This window comes from Schistocerca americana, chromosome 4 (genome assembly GCF_021461395.2).
Source record: "Schistocerca americana isolate TAMUIC-IGC-003095 chromosome 4, iqSchAmer2.1, whole genome shotgun sequence".
Taxonomy (NCBI): Eukaryota; Metazoa; Arthropoda; class Insecta; order Orthoptera; family Acrididae; genus Schistocerca; species Schistocerca americana.
Window position 1 is genome coordinate 471,059,801 of NC_060122.1, and position 23,266 is coordinate 471,083,066.

The window sequence follows — 23,266 nt, forward strand, 5'->3', positions numbered from 1 at the left end:
CAGAGCTGCTCAGAGGTCCAGTGGGCTGTAATTGTTGTATGACAGCAAAACTTGGTAAACATTCTATTACATTAATGTGGAACAGATTTCCACTCTATAACAATTAGTTCCAATTTTGGCCAGTAGGTGCAGATCTGGCACTGAGAATGCAAGAAAGACGTATAAAAATGTTTCCATATCTAATGGATTAGGAAAGGCATGTGGGTAGAAAAAAGTAAGGCTAAATGTTGTTTTTTATTATTAACCACCTCAGTATGAGCACTGGAGACATTGACAAGATGCTGCACCTGTAAAAATGACATGATCAGCAGTTCCATTAGAATTTGAGCAATATGTTTCTGTATACTGGCCTTCAGATCAGATAGGTACTTAGTGACTGGTAAATTTCTTCTAGATAGAGCCAAGAGTCACATGTATTCAGATCAGGGATTTCCACAACATTGTGGAAACCACTGTTTTCATGCAGGCTGGGGCAGCTCCTCGTCTCACTTGCATAGTGAAAAATCTCCTTAATGCAAACTTCCATGAACTTGGTATCCCTAGAGGTTATCCGGATGCATGGCCTACAGTATGAATCAGTTCTGCATTAACACTTCAGTGTATCTACAAAGTTTTGCTGCCATACAATAATTACAGACCACACTTTAATTATAATCTCCCAGTGTTGCTTGAATCTTGAATGTCTGTAAGAGTTCTACCTCTCTGTTTGACTAAGGGTGGAAAGTGTGTGTGTGTGTGTGTGTGTGTGTGTGTGTGTGTGTGTGTGTGTGTGTGTGTGTGTGCGCGCGTGCGCGTGTGCGCACAGCCACTAGACATTTCAATGAGCCAGTGTCTTAATCTTGATTGCCCCCCCCCCCTCCCTCCACAACCATAACCATGGTACATGAAACAGAGGGTGTCCCACCTGAGGGACATTGGAATGACCAATTGTGACAGTGTGCATTCTGTGAACTAGTGATCCATAACCAAAAGAAACTTGATTCCATATAGAAACCTATGAAACATATAGTCAATAAAAAATATTGAAAGCATCTTTCTCCATTTGAGAAGAATTATTCTGTGCCACACTGAGCATCTGAGGTGAAGGCAGTCATTGCCTGCTCTGAGTCATTGGTATTGTGATGGGCCTGTACGGTCACCAGGCCATGCTGAGATCCGTCTGTAGCCACAAATTTTCAACTTGGCTGATATGTGGCCAGACATGGGGCCAAACACTTCTCTATAGAGTGCTTGTTCACAAATTGGTGTCCAAATTAGCTACGCACCTTTCTTGAGCAACACAGTTATCTGATATGCCATGGTAGCTGCTCGTGGGATGAATTTGTGGTAATACACAACTTGGCATAAAAATGCCTGGAACTCCTTCACATTAGCTGGATGAGGAAGGTCTTTAATAGTGCTCACAACTGTTTCTCGGCTGGATCCCCCAACAAGAAATGACATGTCTGAAGTATTCAATAGAGGTTTGGAAGAAATGACATTTATGTAGATTGCACGTGAGACCCAGGTCCCACAGGGTCTGAAACAAAAGCCAAAGTGTTTGTATAAGGGGCGTTCAAAAAGAAATGAGCTGGAGGCATAATTACAGAAACCGGTATCTGAATGTTAGAATTGACTATGGCTGTTGAGACACTTGCCCCACTATGGCACAAGGCAGTGAATAACTGTCTCGTAACATTCCCAGTGCTGCGATGTTGTTCAGTTCTGCATGTACAACTGAATGTCGTCATCCAAGGTGAATTGTTTGTGCCTCAGGGCCTCTTTAAGGGGGCCAAAAATGGTATAATTGCAGAGAGGTCCAGACTGTATTGGGGGTAGCCAAGAACCTCCCATTTGAATTTCTGCAAGAGTGCCACGAATGTGTCAGCCGTAAGAGGCTTTGCATTGTCATGGAGCAGAGTGACCCCATGGGGTGAGATTGCCCGTCATTTTGATTTTATCGCTTGGCGAAGGATAGTTAAGGTTTGTGAGTAACACTGGGCATTCAGTGTGTCCCGTGCTGCAGGAAGCGAATCGGAAGAGGGCCATCTTGGTCAAAGAGAAATGTCAGCATAACTTTTCTTGCACTCACGGGGACGGAGATGTCCAGCTGTACCTGCGGAACTGGTTAACATCACAGCCCCAGGAATTTTGAGACAGCCATTAACTGCCTTGTCACAGTGGAACAAGTGTCTAAACAGCTAGGGTCAATACTTCTATCATACAGGTATTGGTTTCTGTAATTACGCCTCCAGCTCATTTCTTTTTGAACACCTGTTATAGATGGTACTTGGTGGCAGGACCTGTGATGACAATGTTGTCTAGGTGTTTTCTACAACTAGGAAAATTTTGTGGGTTGTTCCAAAAAATGTTGAAAAAGATTGGGCTGTGAGCCCAAAAACCAACAGGTAGCACCTATAGAGCATGTTGACGACAAATAACTGTTGCGACTCCGTCTGATGGCAGCTGTAAATATGACTCAAACAGTTTGGAAAAAAAATATCGTTCCACTGCAAATCTTTTTTTTATATATATATATTTTTTTTTTTTTTTTTTTTTTTTTATTTTTTTTTTTTTCTGGCATGATGTATGTGTCAAGCAGACAGTGTGCTAATTGTCACTTAGAAATCTGTGCAAAGATAGAGCTTTCCTGTTGGTTTCTTGATAGTCATGAACAGCATAGCCCACTGGTTGCATGACATAGGTATATTTCATCCAATGAAAGTAATGAAAGATCCTAAAAAGGGACCCGCTTTACTAACAAGTGGTACCTTTCAGGATAAAGCCATGACAGAAAGAGAGCTTTAACGCAATAGGCATCCATTACCTCGAAAGCTGTAATTTGTTGTCGTAGACATTTCTCATATGCCTCTGTCCTTGGCAGCCTCATTATTGCTGGGGGAAGGGCAGTGGGTAAGCTGACAAGTGTTAAGTCATGCTGACAGGTGGGTCAACACTGACCAACATGGCCGTGTACTCCTGCTGCTGCATTTCCATGTGCCTCTGACTTTCCAGCTATAGATGTGCCTTCACTTTAGTAAATCAAAAAAAGTGATAGTTCAGCTGCAGTTGTTGCCACTTGTGTAATACCTACATACAAATAAATATGCATGCTGAGTGGAAATCACTTTAATGAGAACCGTTTTAATTCCCATGCAGAGTGCAATACCAAGCTGAATCAGAGTATACATAGTCCTAATAGCAGTGTAAAGTGAATTCAAGACCACACCATAACAGAATGAGGCAGAGTGCACTCTGTTTCAGTATTATACCAGGTAGATTCTCAATCTCTTGAGGTGGCACTGTGATTGATTGTGCATGCTGACCTTAGTGTGATAGTGCCTTCAATGTGTCATCATGCTGCTGTCTGACAGCTGGTCTTGCACTGCTGGTTGCTGGAAAAAGCAAATTGAATTGTGCTGAATAGAGCCAGTGCCTTGGATCCCGTTCAGGTAGCAGCTGCTGAGGTGCTGGTACAGTAAGAGTGGTAAGAGTGTTATCACAGGGTAAACATTTTAGTAAAACAGTCTAAATTGGCTTTCTGATGCCTTAGTTAGAATTACCATTATTATTCTTGAGGGTGTTGCAAACTTTATATACTCTATACTAAAGTGTATTTCACAATGAAATTGCCTAAATTTCAGCTTTATTGTGAATTCTTTTGTTCTTCAGCCTTGTATGTATTATGAATTTATTTTGCACTTCAAAATTTTGGAAAGTGACAACTATTGTTTCATTAGGTACCCTGGAAAGATGGGAGGGATCACTGGTGGGACGATGAAATGGAAGATGCTTCTTCTTCATGTTATCCTGTATGGATGGGAGCTGAAGACCCACTATTCATGCTGTACACCAGGTATGTTTCATTTAGTTAATGCTTCACAATTTAATTCTACAAGCACACTAATACACGTATTACAATAACACAATGTTCATGACCTTAATTAAAAAGTCATCACCTTCATAGAGACTGAGTTGGAAAAAAATTCTTCAGACTTTTATTTTGAACTTTGCTCTGGAAGTTACATGAAACACGCAGTTTTGACACCAGTTAAATTTACTTTTTATAATTACTGTAGAATAACAGATCATGTTTGTCTGGTATTTGACTTTTGGCACTCATTATAGTGCGGGTAACTGCTACAGACCTTGATTGCATCACACATTAGTTTTTATTTTTTGTTTTAGTGGGTCCACTGGTAAACCAAAGGGAGTACTTCACACCACGGCAGGGTATCTCTTATATGCTGCAACTACTTTCAAGTATGTTTTCGACTATCATCCAGGAGATGTTTATTGGTGTACTGCAGATGTTGGTTGGATCACAGGTCATACATATGTTGTTTATGGGCCCCTAGCTAATGGTGCAACATCTGTAATGGTAAGTGGTGTGGCTTTTTAAAGGCTACATCTTCTTATGGTGTAAAATGATGTAGATGTATATGATCTGTTTGTGTGTTTCCTTATTGTGTCTCCATCATTACAGTTTGAGGGAACACCATTCTACCCAGAGAATGACAGGTTCTGGCAAATAGTAGACAAATACAGGGTGAACCAATTCTATACTGCACCCACTGCAATCAGAGCTCTGATGAAATTTGGTGATGAACCAGTGAAAAAGTAAGTTGGCTGCACATGTAAAATACTTAAATTTACTTCAAAATCATTCTCTCGAGAAATAGTTGCACTTTATAAATTTAAAATTTTGTTCCCGTCATTTTCAGACATAGTTTAAAGACACTGCAGGTACTTGGTTCTGTTGGTGAACCAATCAATCCAGAAGCATGGATGTGGTATTACAAACTTATAGGCCATAACAAATGTTCGATCGTAGATACTTTCTGGCAAACAGAAACAGGAGGCCATGTTCTTACGCCAATTCCTGGATGCACACCAATGAAACCAGGATCTGCTGTAAGTATTTAATGTAAGGTGTAAGAATTAATTTTCCCAATGAACCTTAAGTATGGTATTTTCAATTCATAGCAATTAAAATTGAACTCTAGTCAAAGAAAAATTATCAAAGCCAAACGTAATAATGAAGCATTAAATGAATGACATTAAGAGAATTTTTTATGATCTCAAAGGCCTCTCTTTGAGATAGGAGTGATAGGCAGTAGCCCTTTTTGAACTATTAGTCACTGAATTTATGACAATAGATAATTTACAGACTGTTGTTCGGTAATGAGTTAGTCATTAAAATGGGAAAATATTGTGTTCAGGTGCCTAGATAAAGGGGCTGAAAGAGAATTCAAACCAGCAACATCTTTACATCCCACACTCAGTGGCAGCATGTTGTCAACTTATTCCTTAGGGCTGGGAAGAAAAGGGTCAAGATTCCATTATCATAAAAATGCTTGAGAAAGGTAGTAGAAAAAATCATTACAAAGTAACAATGTACTTAGAAAATGTTTAAGATGGACATCCCATCACCACAGTGTTCTGTTTACAGAGCGATTATCTAATTTTAATGTTACTGTAACTTTCCTTAGTATTTTATCTTTTTGTAAAAGAAGTTAACATAAGCACCAGCAATTTGGCTTGGAGCTGGAAGGAATGAGTGAATCACAGTACATTTTCCCAATGAAATTTACTCAAATACCAACAAATATTTTTTCCAGACATTTCCTTTCTTTGGTGTTCTCCCAGCCCTACTGGATGAAAATGGAAGAGAGATAACTGGCCCAGGTGAAGGGTACTTAGTTTTCAGGAGGCCATGGCCAGGTATTATGAGGACATTATACGGAAATCATGAGAGATTTGAAACGACATACTTCAAGAAGTTTCCTGGATATTATTGCACTGGAGATGGTAAATATCTATCGAAAAAGAGCACACATTTTTATTTTCACAACACTAAAAGCTTTTCTTGTAGATTGAAACTTATGCTTCATTTCACTGTCAAAGGTACAGTTTAAGAAAAATGTCGGTGCAGAATTAAGTTGCATTTCTCTCTCTCTCTCTCTCTCTCTCTCTCTCTCTCTCTCTCTCTCTCTCTCTCTCTCTCTCTTTTTTTTTTTTTTTTTTTTTTTTTTTTTTTTTTTTTTTTTTTTTTTTTTTTTTTTTTTTTTTTTTTTTTTTCCCCCAGATAAGATATTGAAAATGACTTACATCAGAAATTACGTAGGGAAAGTGTATGTTGACCTCCAGTGCTCTTGTCCTATTGGGCACCAAAGTTGTAAAATGCTCAGGTATATTGTAAGGTTTTTCATGCTGGAGTATCTGCACATAATCTGTAGCCAAGGGTTTTCTAACTGATCAGCTAACTATAGTGTAACTGAGTTTAGACTTCCTAATATGATGATCAGTGCTTCAATCACATAATAATGGTTAAATGGAATTCCATGTGTTCATTAAAGCAGAACTGTCCAGGAGTTGCATATGTTACACCATTGTTTTCATGAACAGTCATTCTTTAAAACTGATCTACCTGATTAGCATTCTGCTGCTTAGTGGTCATGGGAAGTAGGTGGTCTGAAAGAGATTGATTGAGATCATAGGAACATTGGGAGTCATTTACAAAAAGCTCACAGGCTGCTCAGTCTATGTGGCTTGGAATTTAATTTCAGCTTGTCAGGATTTGGAATGATCCTCATCTTGGCTTACTTCCATTGTAGGGGGACTGAGTGAAGCAATGAACAATAGTTCTGTATAATAGCTTTGAGTCTGCCAAAGCCATAGCCTTCAGGGATGGAAATTAAAACTGAAATTGTTAACCTAAGGAAGCAGATTAACAGCAAAACAATAGAACAGTCTGACAACATAAGCAAAGCATATTGGAAGCTGATTGACAAATACCGAAAGGGTCCCAACAAGATGAACATGGAAAAACTCGGCATAAGACATGATAGTAACATTATAAAAAAATTCAGATACTATATGGAATATTTTTAATAACTACTACATTTCTGGTGAACAGTCAACCCATATTATAGATGCACAGGTAGACCCGATGCCATCTCACCCAGTGTGCGGAATTTGAATTTGTGGAAGTGAATGAGCAGGTGGTTTGCATGGCAATATACATGCTAAAGAAAAAAATCATCTGGATGGGATGGTGTATCCAGTGCTATTACTAAAGTGTGCTTAAAAGAAAATCTCGAAACCTATTACTCACCTGATTAATTACAGCATTAGAGAAAACATATCAAACAGTTTTAAAAATGAGTGTAGTGAAACCAGCATATAAAAAGGGAAGTAAGAAAGAGGTCTCCAACTATAGACAAACATCATTAATTCCCACTTTTAGTAAGATATTCAAAAGCATTATCCTTTCTCAGTGTCTTTTTCACAAAACATAAACTGCTTGTAGATTCGCAGCATGGCTTCAGAAAAGAGCTAAGTACCACCACAGCAGTTACAGTTCATCAATGAAGTTTACTGTCTGTTGGACCAGAAGATGCAGACTGCAGGTATTTTTGGACCTGACAAGAGCATTTGATACGGTAAACCATAGGGTACTTCTTAAAAAGCTAAAATCTTATAGTATTGGGAATCAAGCCATGAATCTTCTAACCACATACTTGCTGAATCGTAAGCAAAGCACTAAATCGTCATACAATCTAGATAATAAAATCATGAACTCCTAAAGTGCGCATCATTTATGACGGCGGCCGAGTTTAGGTTCGTTCTGTGCATCTGACATCACAAAACAGTCAGCCAATGAACAGAGAAAGCTCGACTGCAGTGCAGAGCACAGACGAGTGTCTTCAGTTTTAGAAATGTTCAGTCATAAATAAAGTAATTGAACAAAAGCAATGTCTTGATAGCAGACTTTCTTTTATAGAATGTTTGGAAAAAGCATTCTTTATACCAATTGCTTCATATTCTATTAATTAATTAAACCAAACAAACAATAAGACTCCTAATAGCGATAGCAAGGAAAGGTGTTGGTATCATTCTCACTAACCGCTTTTTCGCAATAAAGAACAGCGGTAATTATTTATTTCCTATTGTACTTTGACGAAACGTGAGTAATTCATAGTCATACCAACAGTGTTTCTCGGTATTTTGTGTGATAGTTTAAAGTCCTCCGGGAGATGTATTAAATGTCGAGGTGCGTTAGCGTAATGGTTAATGTGTAAGGTCGTTAAACGAAAGGTTCAGAGTTCAAACCTTGTTTGGTGCTAAGTATTTTCTTTATTTAAAAACAATATTGAAGTGTCTTACTTCATGAATTTTATTCGTTTGAATGTAATTTTTTGAAATTTCTACTGGCAACTAAAATCGACCATACGGAAAGCATACGCTTCGTGCAATGGTTTACTACATCAAATGCTGCGCAATAACTGCCTTGAACATCGAAACAAAATTAAGTCATTTATGGGGGAAGGTATCAGTCAAGACGATGTGTAAAAATCAAATTCTTGGGCCAAATAGTTTTTGTGAAATCGAATGATAAAGTGTGTCAAAGCAGTCGAAACACCATGTGTCTGCAGAGGCGAGCAATTCAATAATGACAAAATCGCGCACATCGCGGAATGCGGGGAGCACGTCTTTGTAGCAGCGAAAGGGTTAATGCGGCCATGGTGGCTTTACTTCATAAACTGCGCCCCCCCCCCCCCCCCCCCCCCCCCCGAAACGTAAGTTTGCGAACTATACTATGGTGCTGCTTCTCTTGACGCATACAACTGGCAATGCAGCTATCTCGCGCGTTTGGGCCGGCATGCACGAACCACCAAGATAAAAGAATTGAACTATAGTCCACCAGTCAACCTGTATTACAAGGTGTACCACAAGGCTCAATTCTTGGATCCTTTCTCTTCCTTAACAACATTGCACAACCCATTAACTCCCATATTGTAAGCTATGCAGATGACATGTCAGTCTTATTCTATGGGAGTGAATCTAACGAGCTAGAATCTCTTGCTACTAGTGGTGTAACAGAAGTAACAAAATACTTCAGTGATCAGGGACTCAAGGTGAATGTCACCAAATCTCAACTACTGACATTTAAAACAGGCAGTTCTCACCACAACATTATGAATAGTGTGTGTAATATCTCTGCAACAGAAAATGGTAACTGTAAATTCCTGGGTGTGTTGATGAAAATTTGCGGTGGACATACCACATTAATTTCGTATGCAGAAAAGTCAGTCAGTGCCATATATTTCCTCAGCCAGCTTGCAAAGATAGTTCCTAGCCAAGCACTGAAATTAGTATATTATGGAACACTTTACCCCTTTCTCAAATATGGAATTGAACTATGGGGCTGTGCAGCTGATGTACATTTAAAAAGAATATTACTACTACAGGAAAGAGCTATGAGACATGTACATGGGATGGGACATAGAGATTCATGTTGTGAAGTGTTTGTGCAGCACAAATATCTGACAATATATTCTCTGTACATCTTCAAATTGTTGTATTTTTTTAGAAGTCAACCAACAGAAGCTATCACAGTCAGTGATGTACATGATCACAAGACTAGAACAAAGTGTAATTATTTCCATAACAGAACAACGTTAACAATGACTGATAAAAGTCCATATATCATTGGTTTGATTTGGTATAACAAGCTACCAAACTATCTAAGAACATACATGGGAAATGTTTTTAAAACAAAATTAAAATAGAAAAACATTTATATTCTTTCAACAAATTTTAAGATAGTGATCGTAACATGAGGCATTAGCATCAGTTGTAATGTGATAAATGTAAAAAATAGACACAAGAAGCAACTGCTACAGAATATAGTGTATTTTATAAGTGTAAATATAACCATAGTATTAAGTCTGATGTTTGCAAAAGCCATCATTACAATGGCTCCATGCAAATAAAATGTAAATAAAATAAATAAATTTTGCAATTGAGCATGCCTGTTAAGATTTATTCCCTAACTTCTTGGAATAGGATGTTCAGTTAGTTAGTACAACCTTTTTAGAAACAGTAATGTGCATACCAAATTTCTTTGTGTATGAGTGAAGTTGTACATCTTCAGTATGTTTTCCAAAAAAATCTATTTTGTTAATGTTGGAAATTGTCAGTAACCTGCTATCTGTGATAGGTAGAACCTTTGAGGTGGTAATTATTCACAGTTAATTTTCAGCCAGCAAAATGTTTTCAATTACACCCTGTTCTGAGTGCATAGTATTATAAATGGTCTCAAAACACTGAAATTCATTGTTCAGATTCTCACATGTTGACATTTTCCGCTCCAATGGTGAGTGGTGTTAGATATTGTGAATTTTGTTTTCCACTCAAATGTTGAACCTGATTAGACAAAAGTTTCTTCGTAGCTGTCACAAGCTCCGTTCTCAAATCTGACTGTGTTAAGCATCAATGCTGCACAGTTCTGACGTCTAGGGAAACCTAACTGTGTGTCCAACTGTAGCATTAGTGTTAAGAGAGATGATGTAATTATTAAATTCAAGTTAGTAAGAGTGAAATGGCTAGTTCTTCACCTTCAGTCCATTGTGAGGAAGGCATTGTAGAGATTTTAGAAGAAAATGTAATTATAGTATTTGTAAACAGTTAGTGAACTGGTGGCAACAGTCCACCCTGAAGTTTCAAAAAGCATCACACAATGGAAAAATATTGCAATGCTTATGTAAATATATTAGAATGAAAGTGCAATTTTTGCTTTAATGTTGGCTCTAATTATTGGTGAGTGACCTCATTGTTTCAATAGAGATCCTGCACAAGTTTGTGGTGCACTCACCACCCAGATGGTGGTGATTTAAATAAGTGTGTGCACACAAACACCCTGTCTTTGCATTACAGAGTGCAGAAGGTTAATGATAAAGAAAAGTTCTTTACATACACAATAATTCCAATGTAAATACTCTGGTTCCTAATTTGTTTACCTATGTACAAAGGTTGCCCAGAAAGTAATGCACCACATTTTTTTCCTCAGCCAAAAACAATGCTATTAATGTGAAAAGTTATGTATTACTTGAACTCTCCTTAGTGAGCGCACCAAGTTTCCGTTACTTCAAACAGATAGCGTAGCTGCAGCACAGTTTCAAAATGGCATCTGTAGGTCATGTACGTTAAAAGCTATGTGCCACCATTGCAGAGAAACTAACTTTGGGAAATATTCACAAATGCTTGTGCAAAGTCTATTGAGGATCTGTCTACAGCAGTATAGTCAGTCGCTGGGTACGGAGGGTGAGATAATCGGAAGGCGGTTTGGCTGAACTCCACAATTTGCAGCAGTCGTGGAGACCATCCACAGCTGTCACACCTGACCTAGCCCCCTCGGACTTCCACTCGTTTCATCCATTAGAGGATGCCATTAGTGGAAGACATTTTGAGCACACCCTTGTTTCATGCTGGAGGAAAGCCATAGAAACATAAAACAGCATTCTTTTGTGTGTGTGTAATTCTCATGATGTTCAACAAAGAATTGTTGAAGAAAAATGATGTGGTGCATTACTTTCAGGGCAACCCTCATAGTATGTCCCCTGGTGACTGAATGCTTTCTAAAAAGAATTCATTTTGGCACAGTACTTTTCATGGAGAATAACATTAAAAAAAACTCTCTAATTCAGTTTGTTATGCAATTCAGAATAATACTGGTTTCAGTAGTTAATAGAATTTAATTTTAAAGTGATACAAGAATTTCTTAATTTAATTTCTTAATATCCTGAATTTAGGAGCAAGAAGAGACAAAGATGGATACCTCTGGATAACAGGGCGTGTAGATGACATGCTAAATGTCTCTGGGCATTTGCTTAGTACAGCTGAAGTGGAATCTGCTCTTGTAGAGCACGCATCAGTTGCGGAAGCTGCAGTAGTATCACAAGCACATCCTGTTAAAGGAGAGTGCTTATACTGCTTTGTGACTCCCGTCGAGGGAGCAGAATTTTCGAAAAAGCTTGTTGATGATTTGAAACGGAAAGGTATGAATATTACCATATTCATTAATGTACTGGTATTATTTAATCATGGAAATAAACACAAAATCATGAATGTAATTAACATTTGAAAGCTGCTCCACATAGAAGAGTTGTTGAGTTGCAGATTGTGCCCATTTGCGACTCATCTGCACTATACGGTGATCAGAAATCCATCCTTTCCATAATATTCTCATTATTCCACCTTGGATTTTATATTGTTTAATGTTGGAAACTTGGTATATCTATTGCATCTAAATTCATGTGTGAATACAGGGTGTATACGCACCGGGATAACTGGGAAATCTGGGAAAAACCTGGGAATATTTTCATCTGGGAGAAAACTGGGAAAAATCTAGGAATTTTTTAGAATTCCGAGAATTTTTCATTATTTTAGTTTTCAGTTACATTTTTGGTAATTTTGACTGGTAAGAACACACACACTGACAAAGAATTTTACTGCATCCTGCCACTGCAGAACAATACTGCTGCCATAAAACAAGAGAGAGAAAAATGAAAATAAAACTTAAGTTGCAACGGAAATGCGCCATTTACAACAACAAAACACAGTGCACACACGTGTCTGCAAACAGCGAAACGTGTCAAAGGCTATAGGATGAAGACTGTGCAATTGTTCATAATAAAAAAAACTGCTTCCGACGACCGTGACGTCACAACTGTTAACATCAGGTTCATTTGAAGAGTCGCTAGCGGACTCTTGTGCATGCACTGTTGAGTTGCATATGAGCAGTATCTTCTACTGCTTCTGCCTACTTGAAGTATGACTATTAAGAGTGTTAGCTGTATCAGCAGAACCAACAAGCTGCCAGATGCTACCCAGAAAAATTTCTGTGGCAAACGCAGGCTGCTAGACTCCCACATGTGCAGAGAAGTCTGAGTTGTAGTGGGAAGGGGGAATAGTCTCCACTTTTTTAGTGATTTTGCTATTTACTCTTTATTTACAGCTATCATATTAAATGAAAACAAAATATAATTCTGTGGCCGGGAGCTATCAAGTCACATAATTACGGAAGGCTAAAATATGTTGTTTGTTTTCTGATTTTATTTTATTTCCACATTTTTGGCAGTTAAGCATTAATCGCCTTGCAGAACAATGAAGTTATTTTTGTCGATCTGCTAAAGAAATTTGCCTTTTATTAGTCTTTTTTTGCAGAGGCAGTAATTTTATTTGAAATGAAGTGTTTCATTCCACACCACTGGCTGGTTTCAACTATTTGCTAAATTTCAAATGCATGTTTTCATCTTCCGGCACTTATGGCATTATGCCATAATAAAGAACCAAACATGAGATAATACAGTACCGGTACTCCAAGAAAATTTGCATTGCGAAAACTTTGTATCAGGTTGGGGCATACATCTTTGTGATTCTGGGCACACTTTAAGCCTAATTATGTATTCTAGTATTATTTATGAAATTCTGATGTTTCTGGAGTATCATATGATGTCCTGTTTCGTTTATGATGTAATGTAAGATCTCTTAATGCTACGCAAGATCTGTAAATGCTATGTACATATGAACATATGAGCTTCCTACATAATCGTAGTTGCACATAGCAGTAACACATGTTTTCTGATGTTGTCTGATAATTGGTGAAACAAATTCTAACAGGTTGCAGGAAAATATTGCGAATGGTGGTTTGAAAAGCATTACTTTCAAAGTAAATTTAATTTTATGCAAAGTGAATTATATTATGTACAGTATGAGAATGTCCTTTGAATGTCTCAAATCACAGTGTGTTGGACTCTCATTTAAAGCTTAACACTTTGAAGAACAGACATTTGAGTCATTATTTGAAATTTTACTGGCACATTTGAGTGATGTATCTGAAAGTGACACACACACACACACACACACACACACACACACACACACACAAAGTAGACAAATACTATACGTGAAAGCTTAGCTTTTCTTGTAGCTACACTATGTACATTTCGCCCCCCAGGGGGTCCAAAACTCTTTTGTGGATAAACTTTTGTGGATACGTGCGTAGCGAGCACGGGACCCCGAGCTAGTGTGGCCCTCTTTCCTTTCCGGGCTGCATACCTTACTTTTCCACATCCTTCCCCAACCAACCCATCTCCCCCTCCCCCCTCGCCCCCCTCTCACCTCCGCCCCTTCCCTTTCTCCCTCTCTAGAGTATGTTTAGTGTCTACATCCAGAGACTGACACTTGAAACTGTCACAGTCTCTCTTCTTCACTTTTTATGCTGGCAAGTCTCTGTCCTCCTCTTTTCCTTACCTCCTCTTTACCCTCTTCTCCGCTGCGGCGTTTGAGACCCCTCTTCTTTCCTTTCCTCTTCATTGTTCCTCTCTTTCTCCTTTTTCCTCCCTCAGCGTGTCTGAAGGCCGACCCACGCATTCCCATGCATAGCTGGTGATGGGGTAACGTGTAATTCCCTGCCCCCAAATAGGCAAATAGAACACGTACATACCCCCTGGTAATGGCCAGGCCCAGGGAGGGGTAACTAACCAAGCTGGTACCTTCGGAAAGTGCCGATTGGTCCCTCTGTCAACTTTTTGGGAGGTGTGAACAATCACCTAAGGCGGGAGTGCCCTCAGAGAGGGCCCCCCCCCCCCCCACAAGGAAGAAGCGCGCCATCTGAGACGACGGTTATCATGGGGCATACTTCGGCAATGGTTTCCTCATCATCTACTATGTCTGCTCACAAGTGAAAGTTAAATGAATCTCAGCCATGGACAATTCTTCCATCAGTGCCCCAGTTCCTTGTTTCTCGGTCAGATGAAGGTAGAGACTTCTCCACAGTCAACCCTTTCATTATTCAGAAAGGTGTCAATGCAATTGCAGGTCCTGTAAAGTCTTGTTCCCAATTAAGAAATGGCACCATTTTATTAGAAACAGTCAGTGCCCTCCAGGCACAAAAATTGCTGTGTACTTCACTGCTACACACCTTCCCTGTCTGGGTGGAAGCGGACCGCACTTTAAATTCATCACGTGGGGTGGTTTACACACGCACCCTCGATGGATTGTCCGACAAGGAAATTCAAAACTACCTGTCTGACCAGGGTGTAACGGCTGTTCAGTCATGGAAAGGGTTGACAAGGACTTGGTTCCAACCCATACTGTCTTCTTGACATTTGACAGAGTTCAACTTCATCAAACATAAAAGCGGGCTATGAGAGAATTTCCATTCGCTTTTACATCCCAAACCCTACGTGTTGCTATTGGTGTCAACAGTTCAATCATACCAGCCAGTCATGTTCCAATCCGGCCAAATGCGTTACATGTGGCAAGGATGCCCATGAGGGTGCATGTCAACCTCCATCCCCTCGTTGCATCAACTGTATGGGTGACCACGCTGCTTCCTCTAGAGATTGCCCCATTTTCAAAGACGAATGGCTCATTCAGGAAATCAGAATGAAGGAAAAGGTGTTGACCTTTGCTGTTAGAAAGTTATCTGCCAGTCGAAAGCCCACTGTGCCTAACGCCGATAAATACAGCACTGTCCTTGCCTCTCCTCGGCCTACAGAGGAGGCAGCCACGCAGACTTGTGATCTCACCTTTAGTGCCATGGTCGTCAGATTGGCCAGCGCAAAGATCACCCATTCAACCTCCCCACTATCACCTGCTCACTCTATGGCTCACCCTTCATCGGGTTCTGCTAAATCATGAGCCCCAAAATCGGACACCCAGACTTCCAAAAAAGAGCCTACTCGTGAAGATTTTTTTATGTACACAGACTTCACAACCATTGATTCCTACCTCATCTCAATGTCCTGTTGCTAAGAAGGCTAATAAGAAACCCAGTTCCTCTCCTCCGCCACAGCGTCTCACCTACAGCACCACCTAGCGGTAACTGCCCTCGACCGTCTTCATTGTTACCAAGGCCCACTGCTGGCAGCCGATCAACCGGCCAATCGCTGGTGGCAGGAGCTGCTCCTGAACAACCTATGGATCAGGATCTTCTGCCTTCAGCATGAATGCTATTCCATGCTGTTGGCCGCCGGCTCTGAGCAATCGTTGAGTTGAGGGCAACCTTGGTCACATTCTTCCCTTTTCTGTCCACCCTGTGTCCATTATCAATTGGAATATCTGCGGCATTCGAGCCAGTCGGGATGAATTGTCGATCCTTTTACGATCCTACTCGCCGGTCATCTTCTGTCTTCAGGAAACAAAGCTGCATCCTCTAACAACCCTACCACAACAAAGGTCAAAATTTTAATAACGATTGTGGTGTTGCTCACGCTGCTAAATACTGCATTTTCGAGCAACATCAGTCGTATTATTTGGCAGGTGTCATTAGAGCACAGTTAAGTCATTTCATGTAATACTGAAAAAGCTAGGCACTCATCTTTTTGTGTTTCCGATGCTGGTCTCGTCATAAAATCATGGATCAATCGTTGAAAATCTAGGTGGTTATGATTCCAAGCTGGGATGCAAAGAGGCCTAGGTTTTATTCTGCTATATTCAAAAGTTTTGTAGATGCGCTTCACAAACCATTCTTGATTACACTTTTACTGGACAAGGGTGATGTAAAAAAAAAAAAAAAAAAAAAAAAATAAAAAAAATAATCAGCACTCCGAATTTAAGTTACAGTTCCTTTTAATTGAAATATCACGTGACACAAACATCAATTCACAATACAAAACATACTTGAAAACATCTTCTTCACATTTTATAAGCCAACTACAAAATGCATCTTTCCAACATGATGTCCAAGACTTGACCTTTTAAAGGTCCGACTCTCTAACAACTTAACAACTAATCAACTATCGCTTACATGCTCAAAACTCAGAGTTACAAGTATGTCAAAGATCATAGTGACAAAAGAAAGAATACACATAAGAATAATATCATTGCAATATAAACATATCGATGTATCACAAATGAAATCAAATCTGAATGTTGTCTCAGAAATATGTTAACTACTTAACAGAAACACAGTAGAATATTACTGGTATCGATAAGTTCAGGTGAGGTGCTGTAATGGTTGCATAATTAAAGTACCATTACAATCCCCACGATCACTTTGTTTTCCCTCATTTTCAGTCAGTCCGATTTGATCTCCCCTCTGTTGATGGCACTCTGGCACATGGAGGACTTGTGATTCTTCTCCATGATACTGTCCATTATCACCCAATTCCCTTAAACAGTTCCTTCCAAGCTGTACTGTCCCATCTTTTCCTTTCTGGATACACCTTCTCTCTTTGTACTTTGGACATTCTATCATCCACACCAATGACAAGAGCTGATCTCCTTCATCTTCTTGGTCAGCTTCCGCCTCTCTATTTGCTGGTTGGGGACTTCAATGCCCACCACCCGCTTTGGGGATCTCTGCATCCTTGTGTGCGCGGCTCACTATTGATAGAAGTCTTCCACCAAGCGGATCTTGTTGCCTCAACACTGGGGACCCTACAGTTTTGTCTGCTTCCATGACAAATTTCTCTCATTTGGACCTTTCGGTCGGTATTGTTCCGCTAGCTTGGTGCTTTGAACGGTTCACTCTTGCTGATACACACTCGAGTGACCACTTTCCATGTGTCCTTAGATTGCAGCCACAACTGCCACATGTGCGCCCGAGATGCTGGAAGTTTGCCCAAGCTGACTGGACACTTTTTTCATCTCTAGCAACATTCGATGACCGTCACTTTCCTAGTGTCGACAATGAGGTCACTCATATTGCAGAAGTTATTCTTACAGCTGTGGAACGTTCAATACATCACACCTCTGATTTGCCCCGGCGCCCATCAGTTTCTTGGTGGTACGAGGCATGCCGTGACGCAATACGTGAGCGGCGATGTGCTCTTCACGTTTTCCGCCACTATCCTACTTTGGCCAACTGTGTCTGCTATAAGCAGTTCCGTGCGCGATGCCGTCGCATCTTCTGCGATAGCAAGAAGGCCAGCTGGGGCTTCTTTACTAGTTCATTTAACACTTTCACTCCCTCCTCGGAAGTTTGGAATCTGATTTGACGGTTATCTGGCACGCCTAGTTTCTCCCCGGTCTCTGGGCTCACTGTCGCGCATGATACCTTAGTGGACCCTGTCGCAATTTCTAACTCATTGGGTCAACACTTTGCTGAGATTTCGAGCTCTTCAAATTACCCGCCAGCTTTTCTCCCGAAGAAATGTGCAGCGGAAGTGCGACCTCTTGCTTTCTCCTCTCAAAATCGCGAAAACTATAATACTGTTTTCTCCATGTGGGAACTCAAACATGCACTCTCTTCTTCTCGCTCTTCTGCCCCAGGACCGGATGGTATCCACATCCAAATGTTGCTGCATTTATCATACCATAGTCTGCGCTACCTCCTTCGCCTTTATAATCGAATTTGGACCGACAGTACTTTCCCCAGAAGATGGCGGGAAGCTATCATCGTTCCTGTTCCGAAACCTGGGAAGGACAAACATCTCCCCTCTATCTGTCGCCCCATTTCTCTCAAGAGTAGTGTATGTAAGGTTTTGGAGCATGTGGTGAATTGCCGTTTAGCCTGGTAGCTGGAATCCCAAAGTATTATAACACCTGCCCAATGCGGTTTCCAAAAGCATCGTTCTGCCATTGACCATCTTGTTGCTCTCTCCACTTATATCATGAACAATTTTCTCCAGAAATGTCAAACAGTAGCAATATTTTTTGATCTGGAAAGAGAGCATACGATACCTGTTGGACAGGCATCCTCAGCACATTGTTCTCTTGGGGCTTTAGAGGTCGGCTGCCCATTTCTCTTCATGAATTTATGGCAGAGCGCACATTTAAATTGCGGGTGAACACTACTTTCTCCCAAGAAAACAGGGTACCCCAGGGCTCTGTGCTAAGTGTTGTACTGTTTGCCATTGCCATAAATCCAATTATGGATTGTCTCCTTCCCAATGTCTCGGGCTCCCTCTTTGTGGACGATTTTGTGATCTACTACAGCTCTCAATGGACCAGCCTTCTTGAACAACATCTTCAAGGATGTCTCGATCACCTCCACTCTTGGAGCATCGAAACCGGCTTCCACTTTTCTCCCAGTAAGACCGTTTGTGTCAATTTTTGGCATTGTATGGAGTTTCTTCCGCCTTCCTTACATCTAGGCCCTGTCAACCTTCCGTATGCAGACGTTGGCAAATTCTTGGGTCTTACGTTTGGCAGTAAACTGTGCTGGTCCTCCCACATTTCGTATCTTTCAGCTCGCTGTCTGCGATCCCTCAACACCCTCCGTGTCCTGAATGTTACCTCCTGGGGAGCGGACAAAGTGGTCCTTCTCTGCCTCTATCACACCTTAGTGCGCTTGAAATTGTACTATGGAAGCATAGCTTACTCCTCTGCTCGGCCATCTGTTCTTGGACATCTCGACTCTGTCCACCACCGTGGATTACGTTTAGCACCTGGAGCTTTTTTTCACCAGCCCTGTGGAAAGCCTTTATGCTGAGGCTGCTGAACCTCCACTGTCCAGTCGGCGAGCTGTCCTTCAGAGTCGTTATGCTAGCCATCTGTCTTCCATGCCTGCTGATTTCAAGTGGCAATCCTCCCCCGCTTTGGCCCCACTGCTGTCAACTGTGGACGGTGAGACACCTTTTACTTGAGTGCCCTTATTTTACTCCGTTACGCACCCGTCTACAGCTGTCGCCTGATATATCTTCCATTTTAGCAGATGACACGCGCTCAGCCGGTCGCGTTCTCGAGTTTATTAGTGTCGGTGAGATGACGTCGGTCATTTGAAGCTCTTTTTGGGGACAAACAAACCCCCCTTCTATAGTGGTTTTTTAAGCTTCCCTTCTGTTTTTAGCTTCTCCAATTTTTTGAGTTCTCCCATTGCTGCTGGTTTCCAGTTTTTTTTTTTTTTTTTTTACCTTTTCCTAAGTGACAGACTGGGCACTAATGACCATAGCAGTTTTGTGCCCTAAAACCAAAACAAAAAAAACTGTGTACATTAACTTGAACTATTAATTTTTTCCTATTTGTATGTTAACCTGTCATAACGGTGATGTTGCTCTTGGCTGACTATATCACGTGCCCTGTCTGCTGAAGATCTGTCATCGGCTGGCAAGATAAGAGCTATGGCTGGCTTACAAAAGTATCGCAATCTCGATTTCACTAAAGTGCTGTGATTGGTGGAACTCGAATATATAATTTCGTGATACAGAAATAGACAGCGTACATGTTGCTGCACGTAGAAGCTTGTCCCAAAACAAGTGGTGGTGTCTCCCCCCCCCCCCCCCCCCCCCCCCCCCTCCCCCTCCCTCCCCTCCTGGTGTATTCATTTTCTAAAGTGCCCGAAGTTTTACGCCTGAACCATTGAAAGATTGATAAGTTTAACACTCCCGAGGGAAAGTTTACTGTCACTTAAATGGGGAAAATGTGTATTTTCACCCAGGAGAAAGGTTACTTTTAACTGGGAAATCGGGTATATTTTTTCCTTGTCCCCGTATACACCCTGTGAATGGTACTTCATCACTTCAGCACAAAATAATTCTTGCAAATATTCTAAATTACAATGGTAATGGAAGGTCCATGTTGGGAAAAGAAGGAATGAGTAAAGGTCAAAACTCTCTGTACAGTTGTCTAAAGAGCTCAAAGGTACATAAAGATTGAGGCTTCGACATGTGTTCTCCTTCAGAGCTAAGACTGACGGTAAACATACATCTGCCAAACAGTTTTTCTAGTTTTGTTTTTCTTTTGATTATGCAGTGCCTAAAATGTACAGGGAGTTGTTTCCTTCATTCTTTCCATTATTTTCTGGACCACATAATTTTAATTTACATATATTTTATTTTTCTACATTCAGTTTCTGAGAACCTACAGCTTTTTTCTTCTCTATTCCAGTTCGTGAGAAAATTGGACCATTTGCAGCACCAGAAGTTATTCAGTATGCCCCAGCATTGCCTAAAACCCGTTCAGGAAAGATAATGAGGAGGGTACTAAGAAAAATTGCACAAAATGACAGAGACATTGGTGATATATCAACTTTAGCAGATGAAAGCATTGTTGAAATTTTATTCCAGAACAGGCCAGCTGGGCTTAAAGGTTAAAGAGCAACCAATCAATGTGCCACTGCATACCAAACAAATCAGTATTTGTAACATTTGTAAGTGTTGTGTTATACGTGTAAATGTTTTAGCTGCTAATTGTGTAAATAAAACTGAGAAAGGACTGACAATTTAGATGGACATTGTTAAATGTGACTTCTTCCATTACATCTTCATTGTGACAGCTTAAATTATGGAATGTGGGAAATTTCACTGTGCATTGACAGAAAAATATACGTTAAATAGATCCCTTGAAAATTTTAAATGTTGTAGAACCATGCATGCACAATGAAATTGATGACAACACATTTCCTGTTTCCTGCCACAGTTCCAGTAACAAAATGCACTCAGTATTCTATAAATGGAATAAATGTAATATTATTTTTTGCTGGACTTTTAGATGAAATGACAACCACTTTAGTCATTTTAATGATCTCATTGCCCTTTGTTGAGGGTTTGTGTTTAAATGACACAACAAATGCATAACGATGCAGAAACGATACATATCATTTCAGGAACAATTTTGTAATTAAATGTGCAAGGTCATATTCAGGATAAATATTTATTGTACAGAACATGAAAAAATACGTCCAACTATTTTTAACTCATTTTGAGATTGTACAATTTATGCTTATTAAATTATGTTCAAAAGTTTTCTATTTTTGTGGTAAATATCTGTGTACAATAGGTAAATGAAAAATTAAATAAAATTTTAAAGTTTTAGAAAGTGATTTTTTATTCCTAAAAACCAAGCTCATATGAAATTTAATTTTATTTTTTTAATGAAGTATGACAAATAACATTGCTGCTTTCAAATTTAAAATAAATCAAATTTTTCAGGAATCTGTCTGGATTATAAACAGGAATGCCTCTGATTCAGAAGAATACTAATGAATAGAATCAAATTTTAACTTTTTTTTCCTCTCATTAGAAGCCTGCAAGTATGTCTCCCATAGTAGAAAAAAGCCTAACTCCATGGCCTAATGCCCAAATAAATAAAACTACCAGGTTGCAGATACAACATTGTATGACTCCGTATTTCTGCCAATATCTGAGTCAGCCCCAGTGAGATAATGTTTTTAAGTAGCCTGTTTCTCAATGCTTTGGTACAACAGCCTTCTGTTGATATGAAATGTTTGCACAGTGGAATGGGTGGGGGCCGAATGGTTCACAGAATGCTGTAGAGCACAATGAGGTGGGTCAGGTCACACCACCACCACCACCACCACCACCACCAGGCACCCCCTCCCCTGAGAAGATTGACATGTCACCCAAATGGCATTGCAGGGCACATCTGTGTTCTCCTTCGCTCTGACGCAACAGTGGAACATTATAACACATTGTAAACTATTAGTGGTGGCAGTCTGTTGCTTTTTATTATGTCATGTCAGTGTCAACTAATCTGCCTACTTGTGATGAATGTGCAGAAACATGCTAGATGGCGATGGTGTATGGAATATCATAGGGGACAAAAATGGCATTGGATAGTGTTATTGGATGAATCCTGTTTGTTGTTTTGAAAATGATGGCCACATTTTGATTTTGCCACAGAAAGGGGGTGAGACATCAGTGACCACATTAGCACAAGACATACGTTGCCTTAGGCTGTGGGGTGCTATTGGGTACAACCACAAAATGCAGCTGGTATGTGTCCAGGGCACTAGGACAAGTGTGAACTATGTGATTGACATCCTGCAACTCATAGCAATAACCTTCCTGCACAAGTTAGACTAAATTTTCACCAAGACAATGCATGACCACAAGCTGCTCCACAAACACATGCCGCCTTGGAGTCACAGGATGTTGGCCTTTTGCCCTAGCCCACTAAATCACCAGACTCATTGCCAATTGAAAATGTGTGGGATATGGTGAAAGAACATGTGCTGTGCTGTGACCCAATGTCAACCACCATGGATGAACTTCATAACTGGTTGAATACAGCATGAATGACTATACCACAGGAAGCAATTTGCGCCTTATACACATTTATGCCATCATGCATAGAACAAGTTATCAGGGCCCATGGCAGACCCTGTGCATGCTAGGCAACAGGACAAATGCTGAACTGAGGTGACTAAAGTGCTAATTATTTCTGCAGAACATACTAATGTACACATGTCCTGTGAATATGGGCATCCTATCTCTAGTTGTTCAAAACAGCTACCAGATTTTAACACCATGCAATATTTAATTACGAAAAACTTAAGAACACTGTGAGAACATAGAAATTACATTGGTAGTGTAACCATCTAATATTGTATGCAATTTAATTGAACTTCTCAGGATTGGTTTGATCAAAAGCATATTTGTGAAGCTGCTAGTGTAGTAATGGCCTAACCCCAAGCAAGCCATTAAGTGGAAATGGTACTGGAAAGTTCTTGACATCAGAAATGGTGTTCTGCAAGTTTTTCTGTACATAAACATGATTCTGGTATACTTAATGACATAAAAAATAATATATT

At 40.1% G+C, this 23,266-nt stretch overlaps 1 protein-coding gene across 2 annotated transcripts in view; it reads left to right on the forward strand.

The window, feature by feature from the left end:
- LOC124612276 (acetyl-coenzyme A synthetase) overlaps nucleotides 1–20,939 on the forward strand; it is a 53,537-nt gene extending 32,598 nt beyond the window's left edge. For both annotated transcript variants that reach the window (XM_047140378.1, XM_047140379.1), the window contains 7 exons: nucleotides 3,720–3,835; nucleotides 4,168–4,360; nucleotides 4,466–4,599; nucleotides 4,704–4,893; nucleotides 5,601–5,790; nucleotides 11,577–11,822; nucleotides 20,602–20,939. In XM_047140378.1, the coding sequence (XP_046996334.1) occupies nucleotides 3,720–3,835; nucleotides 4,168–4,360; nucleotides 4,466–4,599; nucleotides 4,704–4,893; nucleotides 5,601–5,790; nucleotides 11,577–11,822; nucleotides 20,602–20,807 (1,275 nt within the window). In that variant the 3' untranslated portion in view covers nucleotides 20,808–20,939. The remainder of the gene's footprint in view (nucleotides 1–3,719; nucleotides 3,836–4,167; nucleotides 4,361–4,465; nucleotides 4,600–4,703; nucleotides 4,894–5,600; nucleotides 5,791–11,576; nucleotides 11,823–20,601) is intronic.
- The last annotated feature ends 2,327 nt before the right edge of the window (nucleotides 20,940–23,266 follow it).